The sequence below is a fragment of the Natrix helvetica genome, assembly GCF_964273705.1.
Source record: "Natrix helvetica genome assembly, chromosome: W".
Lineage (NCBI taxonomy): Eukaryota > Metazoa > Chordata > Lepidosauria > Squamata > Natricidae > Natrix > Natrix helvetica.
In genome coordinates, this window is record NC_138555.1 from 53,776,177 (window position 1) to 53,794,127 (window position 17,951).

The 17,951-nt window shown below is 45.2% G+C and overlaps 1 protein-coding gene across 1 annotated transcript in view; it reads left to right on the top strand.

Moving 5' to 3' along the window:
* The first annotated feature begins 759 nt into the window (after positions 1-759).
* Positions 760-17,951, top strand: part of LOC309400497 (chromobox protein homolog 1-like) — a 29,407-nt gene continuing 12,215 nt past the window's right edge. The window contains exons 1-3 of the mRNA XM_081969025.1: positions 760-977; positions 13,712-13,882; positions 16,263-16,440. Coding sequence (XP_081825151.1) covers positions 13,743-13,882; positions 16,263-16,440 — 318 coding nt within the window. The 5' untranslated portion in view covers positions 760-977; positions 13,712-13,742. The remainder of the gene's footprint in view (positions 978-13,711; positions 13,883-16,262; positions 16,441-17,951) is intronic.

A 17,951-nucleotide genomic window follows, 5' to 3' on the forward strand; every position in this document is an offset into this window, starting at 1 on the left:
TGGGCTAACGTTTCTGAACCTGGCTGCCAAATAAACTTTTCCTGTATCCTGAGAAGTCTAAAGCCTGTCATTTTCTGCAACAATTCGATATGTATTGCAAGTGATGACTATGGAAGGGATGCACAGAAATTTTGTAACCAACTGACACACTTTCTATCATTTGTAATGGAAGAGCCTTTTATGTTTTTTGTTCTGTCCGTTTTTGTTTGTTCAAAAAATAAAAATATTTTTTTTTAAAAGAAGGTATAAATACCTCTCTCTCTCAACTCCACATAGTCAGTTGCCCAGGACTTCAAATCCATATGGTCCCGTCCATCAATAAACCCTCTTTCCAATCAGCCTGCATGTTTCCAGTGTCTTTATCCCCACTTGGAACTGAACCAGATGGATATTTCTTCCAACACATGTGCAGGTGTTTCTATCTGAAGGAATGTCTACAGTTTATATAGCACAGAACTCTTTAAAACTTAAAAAAACTATTTAAAAAAGAAATAAAGTTGCACCTGAACTAAAACAAACATGGATCTTTAGGGAAGGTAATATGTTAATCCTGTTCAGTCATAGCTGGCCAAAATTGTAACCTTTGTCACTGTTTTCATGTACAACTCTCGTTATTTTCTTAAAAATAAAAAGGAAGGTCCGTCGTCTAATGTGGACTAAGTCTATGAGCGAAGTAGGAAAAAAATAACATCCGGTCCCAGGATGCCGCGGGCTAGGAGCGAACTTCGAGAGGCTTAAAAAAGGGGGCGTAGAGTTGCAGAGAGCATGCGCAGTGAGTCTTGGCGGGTAGAGGAGGTTCAGTGCGCTTTTGTTTGGCGGAGGCGGGCCGAACGGCGGGAGGCTGTTTGCCCAAGAGTTGCTCTCTTGCTTCAAAACGAGACCGTCTTTTCCCGACTGTAGTTGCGGCTTTTCTGCCTCTTCGTGCTTCTTTTTATCTTTACATTTCCATTTTTGGGTTTTTTGTGGGGCTGACCAAGGTAAAGAGAAGGGAACAAAGTGGAGGGCGCTCAGGTATATCGCGCGCGTTATGAGGGAGAAGCAGCCATATTGGGGGTGGGCTGAGGTTTTTAAGCGGGGTTCTGGACCTCGAGATCTTGCAAGATTCGGAAGGGTCAGCCGGGGGAAGGAGAAAAAGAAACGAAATGTAAACTGGAAATTATGAGTGGGCTGATGTTAGAAACCTAATTTAGCCTAAAGTTGGGCGGGGATAAACAGATTCGCGACGGAGTATGGAGGGGACTTTCCATGAAGAGGCGATATTGGCTGTGAGATATGTATGCTGCTGTATTGAGACAGACGGAATGCACCGTAAAATAGAACAAGGCGCGTGGAGTGCCGTACGGATTACCATATTGGGAAGGTGCTTTTCAGAAAACAAACCTTGAGTGTATAATTGGGAATGCTAAATATGTCTGCTTCATATCGGTGAAAGGAAGTTAATTACGTAGAAGGGGGTGAGGAATGGGGGAAATTAGATAATTTGGTAAAGTAGCCAATTATATAATTATGAATTCGAAATAGATGTACACATAGTGGGAGAAGAATGCAGTCTTTCTGACTGAGAAAGCTGCTCCAGAAGAAAATTAAGGGATTCTTGGTGGCTTTTCTTTTAATGGAGAGAAACATAAGCATGAATGGAGTGTATTTGTATGCTCAGGAACCAATTAGGATGTTTAATTTCATTTTTCTGTAGATAATATGTACACTATTAGGTGAGGAGACTTTTTGGTTAATAAGTTAAACTATTAGGACATACAGTTCTCACTGCAGTTACTTGTGAAAATGAATTTTGGGTGGGGAAATTGCTTTATTGGTCTCCCTAACTTAATTAGTGTGTATTAAATTAGCCAATTTTTGTTGGGTACCAAGAAGGTTGATTTGATTGTTATATTAGAGGAATGGCATAGATAATAGTGTAATATAGTAGAAGTGTCCAAAAAACCTGTATAGCCCCAGACGGTCCCAGAGGTTATGCTGGTAGTGAAAAGAATCTGTTCAATTAATACATGATGTGATTTGGAGCATAGTCAAGCTAGCCAGCCATTGCTGGTTAGTCAGAAGTCAGTAGATGAGAGAAGTAGGAATTATTCCTGTAAAGAATTGGTTAAAAGAGCCTCTAGATTTATGCCTTTAAAAAGTTGATGTGAATGTATTTGTCATGGTGAAATATTAAAATATCTTTATGGAGCTACACTTAGGATGTATTAAGTTATTTGATGGGTTATATAGATAAATAGTAACTTGTGCTTTTTTGGTTACATTTTTAACTGCAGCTTGGGTTTTGCCATACTTTAACACCAGTACAGCTAGATCCAGGCACAGATGTATTAACTAATTTAAGGTAACCTGTAATATTTATAGGTGACTAAGGATTTGAGCCTAGGTTTCCCCAGTTCGGGTTAAGACTATCGTTTTACTATACTGATGTATGTTTAATGCAAAGCCAAAGAGTTAAACAGAAACTGGCAGAGATGCTGATAAGAGCAGTATCTGCAACCTTGCTCAGTTGTTTCAGGAGCCCTTCAATGAACACTCATTTTGCTGCTCCTGATAGTAAATACTTGCTCCTGGGATGTATTTTCAGTGCTAATTCCTATTCACAAGGTAGTTTTCAGTACTATTTATTTGTATCCTGCATTTGCTTTGTTTTTTTACAAATAACTCAGGGCAGCAAACATATCCAACACCTTCCTTCCTCCCCCCCCCCCAACAGCCCTGTGAGGCAAGTTGGACTGAGTGAGTGACTGTCCCACCGTCACCCAGCTAACTTTCATGACTAAGGCAGAACTAGAAGTCATGGTCTCCCACGTTCTAGCCTGGTGCCTTAATCACTAGACCAGCGATGGCGAACCTTTTTTGGCTCGCGTACCATAAGTGGGGGGAGCGCAGGGGGGTCATGTGCAGGCGTGCTGCACCCATAATGTAATGTGCGACCCCCCCCCAGTGCGCATGCACGCACTACAGGTGCGACACCCCCCCCCCCCCCCATTTTTGCATGCTTTTTTGCCCTCCCCAGGTTCCAGACGCTTTATAGGAGCCTGGGGAGGGCGAAAAACGGGCAAACCGGAAGTTCGGGAACGGACTTCCTGTTTGCTTGGAGAGTCGTTTTAAGCGCTACGAAGTTTTAAACGACCCGAGCAAACAGGAAGTCTGTTCCGGAACTTCTGGTTTTCCCGTAGGGGTGGTTTTTTGCGCTCCAGAGGCTTCAGGGAAGCTCATGAAGCCTCCGGGGAGGTGGCTCTTTTTACCCTCCCCAGGCTCCTATAAAGCCCCTGGAGCCTGGGGAGGGCAAAATATGGCTTTAAAAAAGGGTGAGCTCAGCAGGGCAGTGCCCCGTGTGCCCTGACAAATGGCTTCGCGTGCCACCGGTTCACCATCACTGCACTAGACCAAACTATAAACCATGAAATACTAAAATGCAAACATAGCAGTATAAACTTGAATATAGTGTGGTGCAGTGGTTAGAGAGTTGGACTAGAACCAGAGAGACCCAGGTTCAAGTCTACACTCAGCCAAGGATGTTCATTGGGTAATTTTGGAGTGATAGTTGCTTACCTTGTCAGGATGTGAAAATAAAAACTGGCGGAGGGACTCTTATGTGCATCAATTTGAACTATCAGAGAAAACAGAGCTTACATCCTTATGAAAGATTACTTTTCTCTATAAAGAACATGTAAGGAAAACATGTTGCTTGTCCATTAAAACTGTTTATGGCTTGATAGTATGGACTAAGAACCAGTAAGCTATCACTAATACGTTATGGAGAATTTAATGTATTTTATGCTTAGGAACTACTACTGATTGAACATGACTTAGTTATATTAATTGTAAGTATTATGCCCAACCCTCTTCACTTTTCCCCTTATCTGCCTAGATACTATAATCAGGCCCAGATATGCCTGACTGTTTTTGGTGGGAGTGGAATTTGTAGGATAGTAATTAAGTAAAAAACCTTGAGTATCTAATGGAAATTTAATTGTAGCGCAATGTAGTAGGGTCATAAAAGTTAAATTACTAAACAATTTGCAAGGGTCCCCCTCACCAATAATAGTAAATATAAGTAAACTATACTACACATTCTGAAATATATAAAGCCTAGACTTGTATCACAATGACAACCTGTTATAGCAGTCATTAATTACTTTGGAAATAAATTGCTAACATTTGACTTAATTTCCCATTATTTTTATAGAGATTGAAATACCTGGGATTGTCTTGATGTCTCTATATCCAGCCTACTTGAACTACATTTTGGGGGTTTTGTTTTTGCTATATGAGTAATGGAACAGATTGCTTTTTCAGTAATAACTTTTTCACTATGGTTTCAGTGGTGGGAAAGTACGTTTAATGGAGAAATTTAGGGTGGCAGATGGGTGTAGTGGAGAAGAGAGATAGCAAAACATGGAAGAAAGTCATTCATAATAAAAGGATATATTTGAAGCCCAAAAAGGGGAAAATAGAATAAAAATATTATTTTTGTAGAGCTATATTGGGAGAAGGAAATTTTGCCAATGTATGTGCCCTGTTGTAATGCTGTTTGGCTGCATTTTTGTTTATAAAGCAGGCATTTTGAAGCAGGGGGTTAAGGAGAGGAAAATGTAAATAAGAAATCCTCTCATTGAGCTTTTCTTCCCCATTCCTGAAGCAGATGAGGAAATGGAAACTACCGTGTTTCCCCGAAAATACGACAGGGTCTTATTTTCTTTTGCCCCACGAAATATGGCCTTGGGCTTATTATCAGGGAGGGCTTATTGTTTTGGGGTTGCTGGAGGGCTGCTCCCTTGCGAGTGGACTCCCGAAGAGCCGGGCACAGCCTCGGGCGAAGCAGCCATGAGGTAACTACGCTCACGAGCAGCCGCCCGGCAAATCCCCACTCCAGCTGGGCAGAGCGCCATTCACTGACCTAGGGGGTATCACTAAGGTGCCAAGCCATGTGGCGCTCTGCCTGCCCCCCAGCTCCCGCGGCTTGGCACATTCGGGATACCCCCTAGGTCAGTGCATGGAGCTCTGCCCGGCTGGAGAGGGGGGTTGCGCAACCGCCTGTTCCGAGCCCAGCCTCACCAAGCCTTTGAGCAGCTCTCCCAGGGTGCCGCCACCACACTCCGAGCATAATTTCCAAACTCCAAAACTCGGCTGCCAAATCCTCCAGCATCGGCCGCTCTAGGAGTGCTCTCTATGGTGGGCTGGCTGCCGGACAGAGAGTCTTCCGGACAGAGAGTCTTCCAGCAGCCGGCCCACCATAGAGAGCAGTCCTAGAGCGGCCGATGCTGGAAGACTCGGCAGCTGAGTTTTGGAGTTTGGAAGTTATGCTCGGAGAGCTGCTCAAGGGCTTGGTGAGGCTGGGGGCAGAACAAGCGCTTGCGCAACCCCCCTCTCCAGCCAGGCAGAGCTCCATGCACTGACCTAGGGGGTATCCCGAATGTGCCAAGCCGCGGGAGCTGGGGGGCAGGCAGAGCGCCACGTGGCTTGGTGCCTTAGTGATACCCCCTAGGGTTGTCCAGGGGGTTTATTTTCGGGGGTGGGCTTATATTTTTGCCCACGCGGAAAATGTGGCAAGGCGTTAGTTTCAGGACAGGTCGTATTTTCGGGGAAACACGGTAAGTAGGGAAATAAATCCTTTTACATCTTTCTTTTCATACAGCTTACACATCTTCCATCCTGACCAATACCATGTTTCCCCGAAAATAAGACATGCTCTGCTAATAAGCCCAATCGGGCTTTTCAGAGCATGCGCCATAATAAGCCCTCCCCCCAAAATAAGCCTGCCCCAACTATTTAAGCGCATGCGCAACCAGTCCCCACCATTACCACTGTACCACCTACAGGTACAGCTTGCGGGGCAAAAAGAGGGCCCGCTGCAAAAACCAGCAGGCAAAGCAAAGTGTTTCCACTCCCTCCCGCGCAAAAAGCCCACCGCAAAAACAGCGGCAGGCCAGCAATGCGATCACCCCCTCCCGCCTGTTCCTTTTCGCACAAAAAAACACCATCCACCCCACCCCAGTGGTAAAGGCAGCCTGCCTGGTTCCCTTCCCCACCGCCCCTTTAGCCAGGGGTGGCAGGTGGGGGGGAGAAGCGAGGCGCGCCTCTTACCTTTCCAGGTCCATTCCAGGTCCTCGCCCTTTTGTCCAGTGAATGCCCTTGTTAAAAAAACCTCATGAGCCTTTTTTGCCCTCCCTAGGCTTCAGGAAAGCCTCTGGAGGCTGGGGAGAGCGAAAAATAGGCCCAACAGGCCAAGCGGAAGTTCGGAAGAACTTCATTGCTCTCTAGAATATTCATCTCATAATGGCTTTTGGACTATTTTGAGTTTATATATCTTGACAATATAGAAGACTATTAAGCCACTATTAAAATGAATATCTTACCGAGACCGTTCCAAACAATCCCAATAAAGCTAGAAAGCAAATATTTCCAGGAACTAAATAGAATGGTAACCAAATTTATATGGCAAGGTAGAAAGGCTAGAATTAGGCTGAAATTAATGCAAGACTCTTCCAATAGAGGAGGTTTTGGGTTGCCAAACTGGGAACTATATTATCAAGCAGCTGCCCTTACTTGGCTAAAGGAATGGATAACTCTGAGACAGACGATTACTTGTACTGGAGGGACAAGATTTACAACTGGGGTGGCATGCCTTTCTGTGGTACGATAAATACAAAACACATAAATACTTTCAGAGACATTACATTAGAAATGCTGTGCTCTCAGTATGGGCAAAATCAAGGAAAAACACTATTTGAAAATACCAGTCTGGCTGTCCACGATGGAGGCACTAACATATCCAAATGTGATGGATATGGGAAAAATTGTAAGATACAAAGATTTTAAATGAGAAGGAGGCATTGAAAAACAGAAATTGAATAGCCAAGGGATAGCAATAGCACTTAGACTTATATACCGTTTGACAGTGCTTTACAGCATTCTCTGAGCGGTTTACAGAGTCAGAATATTGCCCCCAACAATCTGGGTCCTCATTTTACCAACCTCGGAAGGATGGAAGGCTGAGTCAACCTTGAGCCTGGTGAGATTCGATCTGCCAAACTGATACAAAATGTTTTATAGATGGCACTTCCCCCCAGCAAGATTAGCTAGCATGTTTAAGAATATGTCTGCCAAGTGTTGGAAGTGCAACCAAACCAGTGGTGGGATACGACCGGTACTCCCCGGTACAGGTACCCACCTGCCCACCCGCTCTCCTTACCTCTATTTGAGTCAACCAGGGCATTTGAGCACACACATGGGGCGTATGGCGCCTGCGTGACGCTCCACCGAGCAGCTGGAGTGTCGCGGGCAGTGGGTACACATGCGCGTGCACATGGTGGAGGACTGGAGTTAGAACTTCTAAAATTACAAGAGAAAGAATTATTTTTTTATTAGGGTTGATTATTGTAACTTATTAATTTTGATTAGTATTAATGTATTTATAGGGAAAATACTTATGAGATTACTATTAGAGATTATTAATATTAATATTATTAATATACTAATATTAATATTACTCAAAAGAATTGTAACCAGACAGCACACTGTCTATATGGATTTGGGACATGATGCTCTTCCTATTTATATTAAGTAAAAAAAAAAAGAAGACTATTAAGCTGTATAAAATTGTATGTACTTCCCTTCCCTGTTTGAGGATGATATGCATACGCTGGAAATAGAAATTTCAAAACAGCCTTGCTATGGTTTTTTAATTCAAGGAAATTCAGATGCTTATGAGTTAAATCCATATGCAAGTACTGTAGAAAGTTCTGTACTTGGAAAACTGCAAGCATAAGTATGGGTTAGTTAGCAAGTGGTCAGGACCCTCCCTCTTTTTTGTCCTCCCTTGGCTTTTGGTGGTTCTCCTTGTGAAACATACTGATCAGCTGCACTGCTCTCACGTCTTTACTTTTCACCCATGAGGCTTCTGACAAGGGGTATCCCTTCCAATGGATCAAATACTACATCTTCCCCTTATAAAATTGGGAATCTAAAATCTGGTTGATTTCGTAATGGGACTCCCCCTCCATCACAATGGGGCTGGGCGCAGGCCAGGGTGAGTTACAAGGTTCCAAATAATACATCCCATTCAATAAATTCCGAGGCAGACAATTTCCTCAAAGAACATTTTATTGGGACATATCAAATTGGCATGTTCCTGGTGGAAAACCTTCCGCCAGTTTTACACCCAATTAAAAGTAAAACTATGTCAGTGCCCCCTACAGTCCAGTTGCTAAGTGACCTCAGTCTCCACCTTTTGAACACCTGCACCAACGTCCTTGATTCCCAAGGGAAATAATTTTATTTACCGTATTTTTCAGAGTATAAGACGCACCTTTTTTCCTCAAAAAAGAGGCTGAAAATCTGGGTGCATCTTGTACATCGAATACAGCATTTTGGCTCCTGAAGCTCCGCCCCCTTCACCAAAATGGCCGTGCATACCCTTATGAAGGCTTTCAGAGAGCTCCTGGGGGGCTGGGGAGGGCAGAAACGAGCATAAAACGGGCTGTTCCCCCCCCCCCAGCCCCCAGTAGTACTTTATAAGCCTACATAAGGCTATGCATGCAATTTGTTTGACAAAAAATGGACCTGTTTTCACGAAAAACGGGCCCATTTTGGGAGGTTTGCAGAGTGCAAAAACTTTTTTTTCCCCGTTTGGAAAGCTCTTTCACTGATTGATGAGAATTACGTTGATCAAGTGCTGTGTCAGCAGAAACAAAGTCTTAGGTGCTGCAGATTGTCAGCGATTTCTTTCTCCAGCACATGGATAAATACACCTGGAAACATCTACCTACCTACCTACCTACACTCACTCTCTCTCCCTACCTACCTACCTACTGTATTTCTCTCTCTCTCTCTCCCTCTCTGTCCCTCTATCTACCTACCTACTTTTTTTTTAAAAAAATTGCCTCTTCAAAACCTTGGTGCGTCTTATACTCTGAAAAATACGGTAGACTACAATAGCCCAGCTATCTCTACCCCCCCCCCCCCCCGGCCCCTTCGCTCCAGGCTGTGTCAGCCCTGAAGCAGTGAGAAGAGAAACCTCCCTAGAGAAAACTACAAAAAGGAAAATGGCCACAGTTCGGCCAACTTTATGGTTGACAGGCTGTCCCCCTTCAATTGAAGAAAGTTTCCTGTAAGAAAAATACCACAGGTTAGTTGGGGAGGTCCCTAACCACCTCTCCCCCTCCCCCCGCGGGCCCTTTGGCTTATGGGGACACTTATGAAATTGCTTGAGCAATCTACCTGCCTTTACCTTCCAACTTTTCACCCTAGAGGCCAATTTCAATTTTAGATATTTGGTACATAGGTAGACTCTTATCTCCAACCCATAATTGCAGTTGGAGAGATCGGCGTTTGTCAGCCTGTCTTTTTTATATAGCCACCTCTCTCAGAGTGTGTTTAGTATTTTCCCATGATCCTTTTCAGGTATTCCATCCATTCAATGACATGGATGAGCAGGGGGTTCTCTGGATAATTTGGGCATGGGGACGAATTTCATTCTGATTGTGATTTGGAAAGGGGACAGTCCTGTGCTTCTGTGCACTGCATTATTATATGCCACCTCTGCAAAAAGGCAGTAGGTCTGCCCAATCGGATTGCTGATAGTCTACATAGCACCTCAAATATTATTCTATCATTGCATTGGCTTGTTCTGCCGCCCCACTCGTAGTCTGATGAAAGGCCAAGCTGAGCCCCTGCGATGACCCAGTGGACTTTATAAATTCACTCCAGAACTTTGCCGTGAATTGGACTCCCCTGTCAGATATAATCCTGCGGGGTAGCCCATGCAGCCTATAGATCTGTTTGATGAATAGCCTAGCCAGCTTTTTTGCTGATGGGAGCCCTGGGAAAGCTATGAAATGGGCTTGTTTTGAGAACAAGTCTACCACGGTCCAAATGACCATCTGCCCCCCGCTGTCAGGAAGCGCTACGATAAAATCCATGGCAATTTCCTCCCATGGTCAGAATGGGTCTGCTACTTGTTGGAGGAGACCTGGGGTCTTCCCTGGTCTTTTTTTCATGGTTGCACAAGTGGCAGAGCTTTTCACATAGTCCTCAACGTCCTGCTTCATTCTCGGCCACCAAAACTGTCTCCTGGTGAGATGCAGCATCTTTAAGTAGCCAAAGTGCCCAGCTGACTTGGTGTCATGGCTTTTTTGAAGCACTTGAAGGTGTAGGCTTTGATGCACGTATATTTTTAATACTTCTGTGTCTAGCTCAGTGGCTGCCCAATACCACTCATTGAGTCGGTGAGGGAGGCCTCGGTAGGTGCAGGCCTGGCATAAAGTAAGGTCAAGGCTCGCCTTGATATGGTGGACAACTGTCAGGGTTCCAACTGATGCCCTAATTCAATCATGAGCATCAAGCCAAGCTTCAAAAGAAATTCAGTTATTTATTAGGCACGAACCAAGTGAAGCCAACTCGGACCTCACTTAATTTACGCCTTGGCTCTGACCCTGTTTCCCCCTCCCCTCAAGGTGTGTTATCAGTCACATTCTCCAATGAAGCAATTTCGCGGCCACTGTGGGTCCCCTTGGAAATGACCTTGACGTTGCTGGCTGGAATGTGCTTTGTTTTGACTAAAACGCAAGTTCCTCGATGCAACTGCGAGGCTCGGTTCTCCATACCCCTGCCTATGGCAACTTGAGAGCAGGTCAGGAATGCTTTGTGAGTTGACACCAGCAGTTACTCCACTGCCGCAACTTATGGTGATCTGGTGGAACTCCCGCACATACTCGGGCACCGGTCTACCCTTCTGCTTCAGCTCCAGAATCTCCCCTTTGGCCCTCTGAGCTCTGGTCACATCCTCAAATCAATATCTCAATGCCTCCAAAATCATGCCTGCATCCTCCAGCTCCCAGGCGTTCTCACTGTAGAGGTCTGCCAACCTGTCTGCGCCCTCGCCCTCCAATGCCACCGTCACCGCTTCAACCATGGCCCACTGGATGGGGTATATAGGGGCGTAGCAGTCCGGGTGGCTTACCACCTGGCTCAGGAACAGTGCTGACCTGGCTGGATCCCCATCAAAGGTGGCCCTCAGATGTAGTGGCTCCAGGGGCAGAGGATGGGGCTGCCAATAACTCATTGGCTGCCTAGGACCTGGCGGGGTCTGGGCAGCTGGATGCTGTTCTGGTCCCTTAGAAGGTGCTTGCTGCCGACCAGGGGGAGAGCTAGCCAATGGTAGCCTTGGCCGTTGGGAGCGACTGTCTGCCAGCCTCACTGTCTCCTCCTGAACCAGTCCCATTCACACTCTGCTCCACCAGTGAGGCCCCCATCACCACTCCCCTCACCAGCTGGGGCTTCTGGGACCGGTTATAGCTGGCATCCAGGCGGAGCTTAGGGCTAGCTCCCTCAGCTGCTTCATAGTCTGGATGCCAGGAGCAGTTGAATAACTCCAATCCCCTTCCTCATCACTGTCCGTCAGCCTCCCCTCTTGCCACCTCGTCAAATGTGTGCTGGAAAAGCTTGGGAGTCTATAGCGGGGCCCCAGTGTCGGCAGGTGGCACCAAGCTTCTCCACCAGTGTCCTGCAAGCACCAACGCCGGGCCTTCTCCCACTGCAGGCTTTTCCTGCATGTTGGATAGCCCCTCCCGCTCCTTGTGGTGCATGTCTTTCTGCGCATCTCCAGCCACTCCAGCATCAGACTCTTTTGCCATTCCTTCCGCCATTGCTCCTGAGGTTTCCAACACTACCCTGCTATCTGGCGACTGTGCGGGTCCCAGGGAGCCCGGTACAAGAGCAGCAGCAGGTAAAGAGAAGGAGTGCTAGCTTACTGTCACGGTTCCAAGCCCTGCACCCCAAGGGAAGTAGAACACAACACACCAGGTAGAGTCAAACCTCTTTATTCGGTAACTGAGTCTTGGCATGGGGTGAATCTAAGGTAGTGCTACCTGCTTCCACCCTCCAGCTGACTAAGGAAGCTCGGAACTCCTTGCCCCTTGCAAGGTGTTTATTAACGCAGGGCAATCCCCAGTTGCTTCTTCCCCCTTCAGTGCTTGACCGGCGCTGCTCCGGATCCCTACGCTGGGCTCAGTCGCCACTGCTCCCAGCTCTGCAGTACACCTGCACCCCAGCCCCCTCCATGGGTCCATTGCCCTACCCCTCCATGAAGGGGCCTCCCCCTTCCTACATGTGGCAACTCTGAGACGGCATGTCGCAACCCCTGGCCTCAGCTGTTGCCGTTTTGGAGATTGACACTATGGTATCCTTTTGGGCCAGCTATGGGGTCTGGGGCTGGTCAGCACAGTCTTGTGCTGGTTTGGCTCCTTTCTCCAAGGCCATTCCAATCAGTGTTAATAGGGAGTGACACATCCAGCCCACAGCTGCTCTTTTGTGGCATGCTGCAGGGCACAGTAAACTTTCCACTCCTTTTTAACATCTACATGAAGCTGCTGTGTGAGATCATCTGTAATTATGGGTTGAGGTATCACCAGTACACTTGATGGTACTCAACTTTGCATCTCCACACCTGGTGACCCAGGTAATGCTGTCACTGACCTTTCATGGTGCCAGGAGGCTGTAAGGGCTGGGATGGAGGACAATAGGCTTTGGCTGAACCCTGGCAAGACTGAATGGCTTTGGGTTCATAGAGCTTCAATATCGGAGACTTCGACATCCTTAGTTCTGGATGGGGTGGCACTACCCCTGATAGACCCAGTCCGCAACCTGGGGGTTCTCCTGGACTCATGACTCCTCAAAGAGCAGGTGGCATTCATAGCTAGGAGGGCTTTTGCACAGCTTCAAGTTGTGCGCCAGTTGTGGGCTTTCCTGGATCAGGAGTCTCAGTGTTCAATCATTCAAGCCCTGGTCATCTCACGTCTGGATTACTGCAATGTGGTCTACATGGGACTACCCTTGAAGACCATTCAGAAGCTACAACTGGTGCACAGTGTGGTTGCATGGGCAGTTTTGGGGGGGGCTAGAGTGGCCCATATTACACCGCTGTTCTGTGAGCTGCACTCACTGCCTGTTTGCTTCTGGGTGCAATTCAAGGTGTTAGTTATCACCTTTAAAGCCCTACATTGCATGTTTCCCGGCTACTTGAGGAACCATCTCACCCCAATGGGACTGGCCCACCCCACTTGTGCCGGCACAGGAGGCATACTGCAGACCCTGTCGGTCAGGGAATTGCAGCTGGCAGACTCCAGGAGAAGTCTCTGCCATGGCTCCTGCCCTTTAGAACACCTTGCCCCCCCGAGGTCGGATTGGGTCCCACCGTTCTGTAAGGTCCTGAAGACCTGGCTCTGCTTCTTGGCTTGGAGCCCCAACGGGGGAATATCATGCTGAATGGTTGATGGACCAATAGTAGTTCCCACCTCACCCCTGTACATTCTGCCTATTGTTCAGCTGTAACCTGCATTTTTATTGTGAATACAAACACACACACACACACACACGGTTTTATTGTTTTTAATGTTTAAAAATGCCCCAAGTCGCCTCCCAGCGAGATAAGAGTGGCAAACAAATTTAATAAATAAATCAATAAAATATCTGTAGAGCATAGTTGTTGAAGGGAATTATATATTCCAGCGTGCCATTGTGATTGTATCTTTACCCATGTATCCATGCGGTTATCTTTGGATTTAATTTTCCATTGTTTGTTCTATGGTTGAATACTGATTAGAAAATAATATAGAAACTTCTATTCAGTACTGTCATTGGAACTCCAAAAGGTTACCTCCCAATCAGCATTTTTCCTTCCTGATATCTGTTTCATCATCTCCAACAGCCTCCTTTAAACTGCAAAGCTGGCGAGCACAATGGGGAAAAAGCAAAACAAGAAGAAAGTGGAGGAGGTCTTAGAAGAGGAAGAGGAGGAATACGTGGTGGAGAAAGTTCTTGACAGGCGGGTAGTGAAAGGCAAAGTGGAGTACTTGCTCAAGTGGAAAGGCTTTTCAGAGTAAGGCTACTATCCCTTTATTTTCATAGTTTTGTTGAACGAAAAGATCAGCTGGCTTCAGTTTTTCGAACCTTGTGTTAACATTCCATAGTGCTTATTAGAACTGTGGCTTTTTAGAAATCCAGTTCAACTATTAAAAAATCTTACCTTGTGGCAATGTATCCTGTCCAACTCAGAAAGCACTTTTTGGGGAAGAACAATCTATACCTGTTCCTGCAGAATATTAGTGCATTTAAAAATCAGGGTAGGTTCTTCTTCCCCAAAAAGTGCTTTCTGATTTGGACAGTTCCTTGCTTACACTTATTTAGGTTACTGGTGAAGAGCAGGTGCTTCTATCTGTTTTGCCAGGGATGTATTGGGTGTCCCTGTCATGCATTATGCCTTTTCTAAGGGGCACTTAAATACCTGGGTTATCCAAGGTTGGTTGCCCTTCAGGATGAAAAGGCCTTACCTTAAAACATACATCTATCAGTTAATGAGGAAAATAAAAAAAACACTGTTCTGCATTAGTTATTAATGCAAAAAAGTTTGTTATTCCATCTTTTTTCTTCAAACAATCATATATATAATCTATATGCCAGATTTTTGAGATGAAAAAAGCCACACCAAGATAAATCGCTTCAGAATTATTTCCACCTATAATATAATAAGCTATTCAACTGAAAAAGAAACTGAAATCTTTTGGGGAGAAAAAAAATAACAAAAATGTACAATAACATAGTTGCACAACTATACACACCCTTAAACTAATACTTTGTTGAAGCACCTTTTCATTTTATGACAGTATTCAGTCTTTTGGGGTAGGAGCCTATCATCATGGCACAACTTGCCTTGGGAATCTTTGCCTACTCTTCTTTGCAAAAGTGCTCCAAATATGTCAGATTGCGAAGGCATTCCTGTGCACAGCCCTCTTTAGCTCACCCCATGGATTTTCAATTGGATTTAGGTCTGCCAGGGCCATTCCAAAACTTTGATGATTTTCTGGTGAAGCCATTCTTTTGTTGATTTGGAGGTATGCTTTGGGTCATTATTGTGTTGAAAGGTGAAATTCCTCTTCATCTTCAGCATTTTAGCAGAGGCCTGAAGGTTTGTTTCCAAAATTGACTGATTTGGATCTGTTCCTAACTCCCTCCATCTTGAACAATTACTGGAGAGGGTAATGGTTGTTGTTATCATAAGGGGCTTGGTGAGGCCTCTCTGACCAGCAAGGAATGCTGGAAAACTGGGTGGACCTTCATAGATAGAGGCAATTGCAAATGAGAAGCCACAGGATTCACCCGCTGGCTGACCTTAAAAGGCCTTACAAACTTTGCATCCTGTTTCTTTGAGGGCCTGGTAGAAATCAAAAATTTGCTAGACATACATACTTTGTACATCCAGTTAGCTTTGTCTAATTCAGGAGTATGAAATTCAAGGACCAGGGGCCAGATCTAGTCCATGAGGCTGCCCTGGAAACAGCGAAGGACTGGGCCAGTGTGCCTCTGCCAGTGAAAACAGAGGCCATTGCAGCTGAAAACGGAGCTTACGAAGCTCCAGGCTCCGTTTTTGCTGGCAGAGGGTTGCAGGAGGCCATCGATGGAGCTTAGGAGCCTGTTTTCGCTGGCAGAGTGCTCAGGCCACCACAGGTGCCCCAACACTAGTGATGTCGAGCTGGCAACGCCCACCCCAACCCCATGAGGTCAAACGCAACCCTGATGCAGCCCTCAATGAAATCGAGTTTGACACCCCTGGTGTAATTGCTCCATTAAGAGGGTTGGAGCAGCACGTTGCTCCTGTAGAAAATCTATGCAGATGTATACTATTTAACATCGGTTTGAATGTGGTTGAGAATTCTGAACACAGCCATATCTCTACTTATAAGAGGGTGTGCAACCTATGCAACCATGTTATTGTACATTTTTTATTGTTATTTTTCTCCCTAAAAGATGTCAATTTGTTTTTCAATTGAATTGTATAGCTTATATGTCATGTTAAAAGTGGGAAAAATTCTGAAGTGATTTATCTTGGTCTGATTTTTTTACATCTCAAAAACCTGGCCTTTTAACAGGTGTATTTGAACTTACTATATCCACTGTATATCATGCAACATTGCTTCCACTTCAGTTCAGATCCAGCAATATTTTCAGGTCTTGTAACTTGTTTATGTATAGGAAAGATTTTTGTTATGCACTTATAAAAGTGTTAGCATTTATTCCTGGTTTCAAATAAAAGCCTTTTGGTGCAAAACCTATAGATGTAATACTTTTCCATTTATAGAAAATTGCTCTTAATTTATGCCAAGAATTTCCAGGTCCCATTAGTCAAGCATCTTTTTCTGATAATTTATGGTAGAAATATGAAAATAATAGTTACAAGCTGTGGTATTTTGTATGTGTTGCAGTGAAGATAATACATGGGAGCCAGAGGAGAATCTCGATTGCCCTGACCTAATTGCAGAGTTCCTGCAATCCCAGAAAACAGCACATGAAAGTGAGAAGTCGGAGGGAAGCAAGCGCAAGGCTGACTCCGACTCTGAGGATAGGGGGGAAGAAAGCAGACCAAAGAAAAAAAAAGACGAGGTAAAGCAGTTTCCTTCAATACATTATTCACTCAAGGTTGCTTATATCTTATAATTAAAGAGAAAAAGAATGGTTGACAGAAATTTTAAACAGAGTGTTATGACCCAGGTTGCTTAGGTAGGCAGGCTTCCATAGAGTGCTTTATTGTTCTGTTAAATTCCACAATGAACGGCTCTTCAACAGCCGGTAAGGCCCTGCCCCACACTTCCCTGAATTTTCTTGCATACTTACAATGACTACTGAAAACAGATTAACTGATGCATATCCAGTGGCATACGTGTTGCAATTACTAAGGCCGATGCTAATGTTTTGTTAACATTTTTATTGTTTGTGGCCCTGAAAAGGACCATTTAGGTAACCAAACATAGTTACTAATATGAAATTGGCTAGCCCTTATTGCTTATCACCAGGCGGCATCGCTTTGGCATAGATTGTATAAGCCTTTGCACATGATCTTTGGTGACAATGTGGTGCCAGGCTGCAATAATGGATTCAATCAGCCCCTGCTTGGTTTTCGGATGCTTCTTGCTTATTTTGTAACCAATCTTGCCCCATAAGTTCTCAATTGGGTTCAAATCCAGGCTCTGAGCTGGCCAATCCAGGAGTCGAACACCATGCTTCTTCATCCACTGCTGGACGGACTTGGCTCGATGACAAGGAACATTGTCATCCTGGAAGTAAAAGTCCTTCCCTACAAGTTGCTGAGCTGAAGGAAGCATGGTCTTTTCCAGGACTTCAACATACTGCTTGGAATTCATGATTCCCTGCACGATTTGTATCTGACCAATACCAGAAGCAGTGATGCAGCCCCAGATCATCATGTGCAATGGATGCTTCACAGATAGATTCAGGCAGTACGGCCTAAATTCTTCAGCTGGAAATCTTCTGACATACTTATTGCACTGATTCCCAGTCAAGTAGAAATTGCTCTCGTCACTGAAGATGACCTTGACCCACTGTTCATTGCTCCACTTGGCATACTTCTTGGCCCAAGCACATCGACGAGAGCGGTGAGCGTCTGTGAGCAAAGGTTTATTTCGAGCCCTGCAGCCTTTGAGCCCTCTGGCAAGCAGTCTGCGACACACTGTGCTTGTGCACACTTTTACATCACATGTTTCACCCCAAATTCTTGTAATCTGAGGTGATGTGAGCTTCCTGTCAGCCATTGAAATGCGTTGCAGAGCCCGATCTTGCCATTTTGTCGACTTTCTTGGTCTTCCAGAGTGGAGCCTGTCATTAACTAAAACAGTTATTTGGTATTTTTCAACCACTCTGCTCACTGTGGTGTGATGGCATTTCACTCTCTTGGCTGTTTCTTTACAGGAGTAACCCTCTTCATGAAGCACAATGATGCGATGTCTCTGCTCAGTACTGGTGAAAGCAAAGGCCTTCATCCTTGCCCGCAGCCAGAGCTAAATTAAATTTCTTGATGCTTTTCATGCCTATTTATAGTCAGAGAGTATGACAACATTGATTGGCTCATAGATTTAGCCTCTGTGCATTTTGATTGG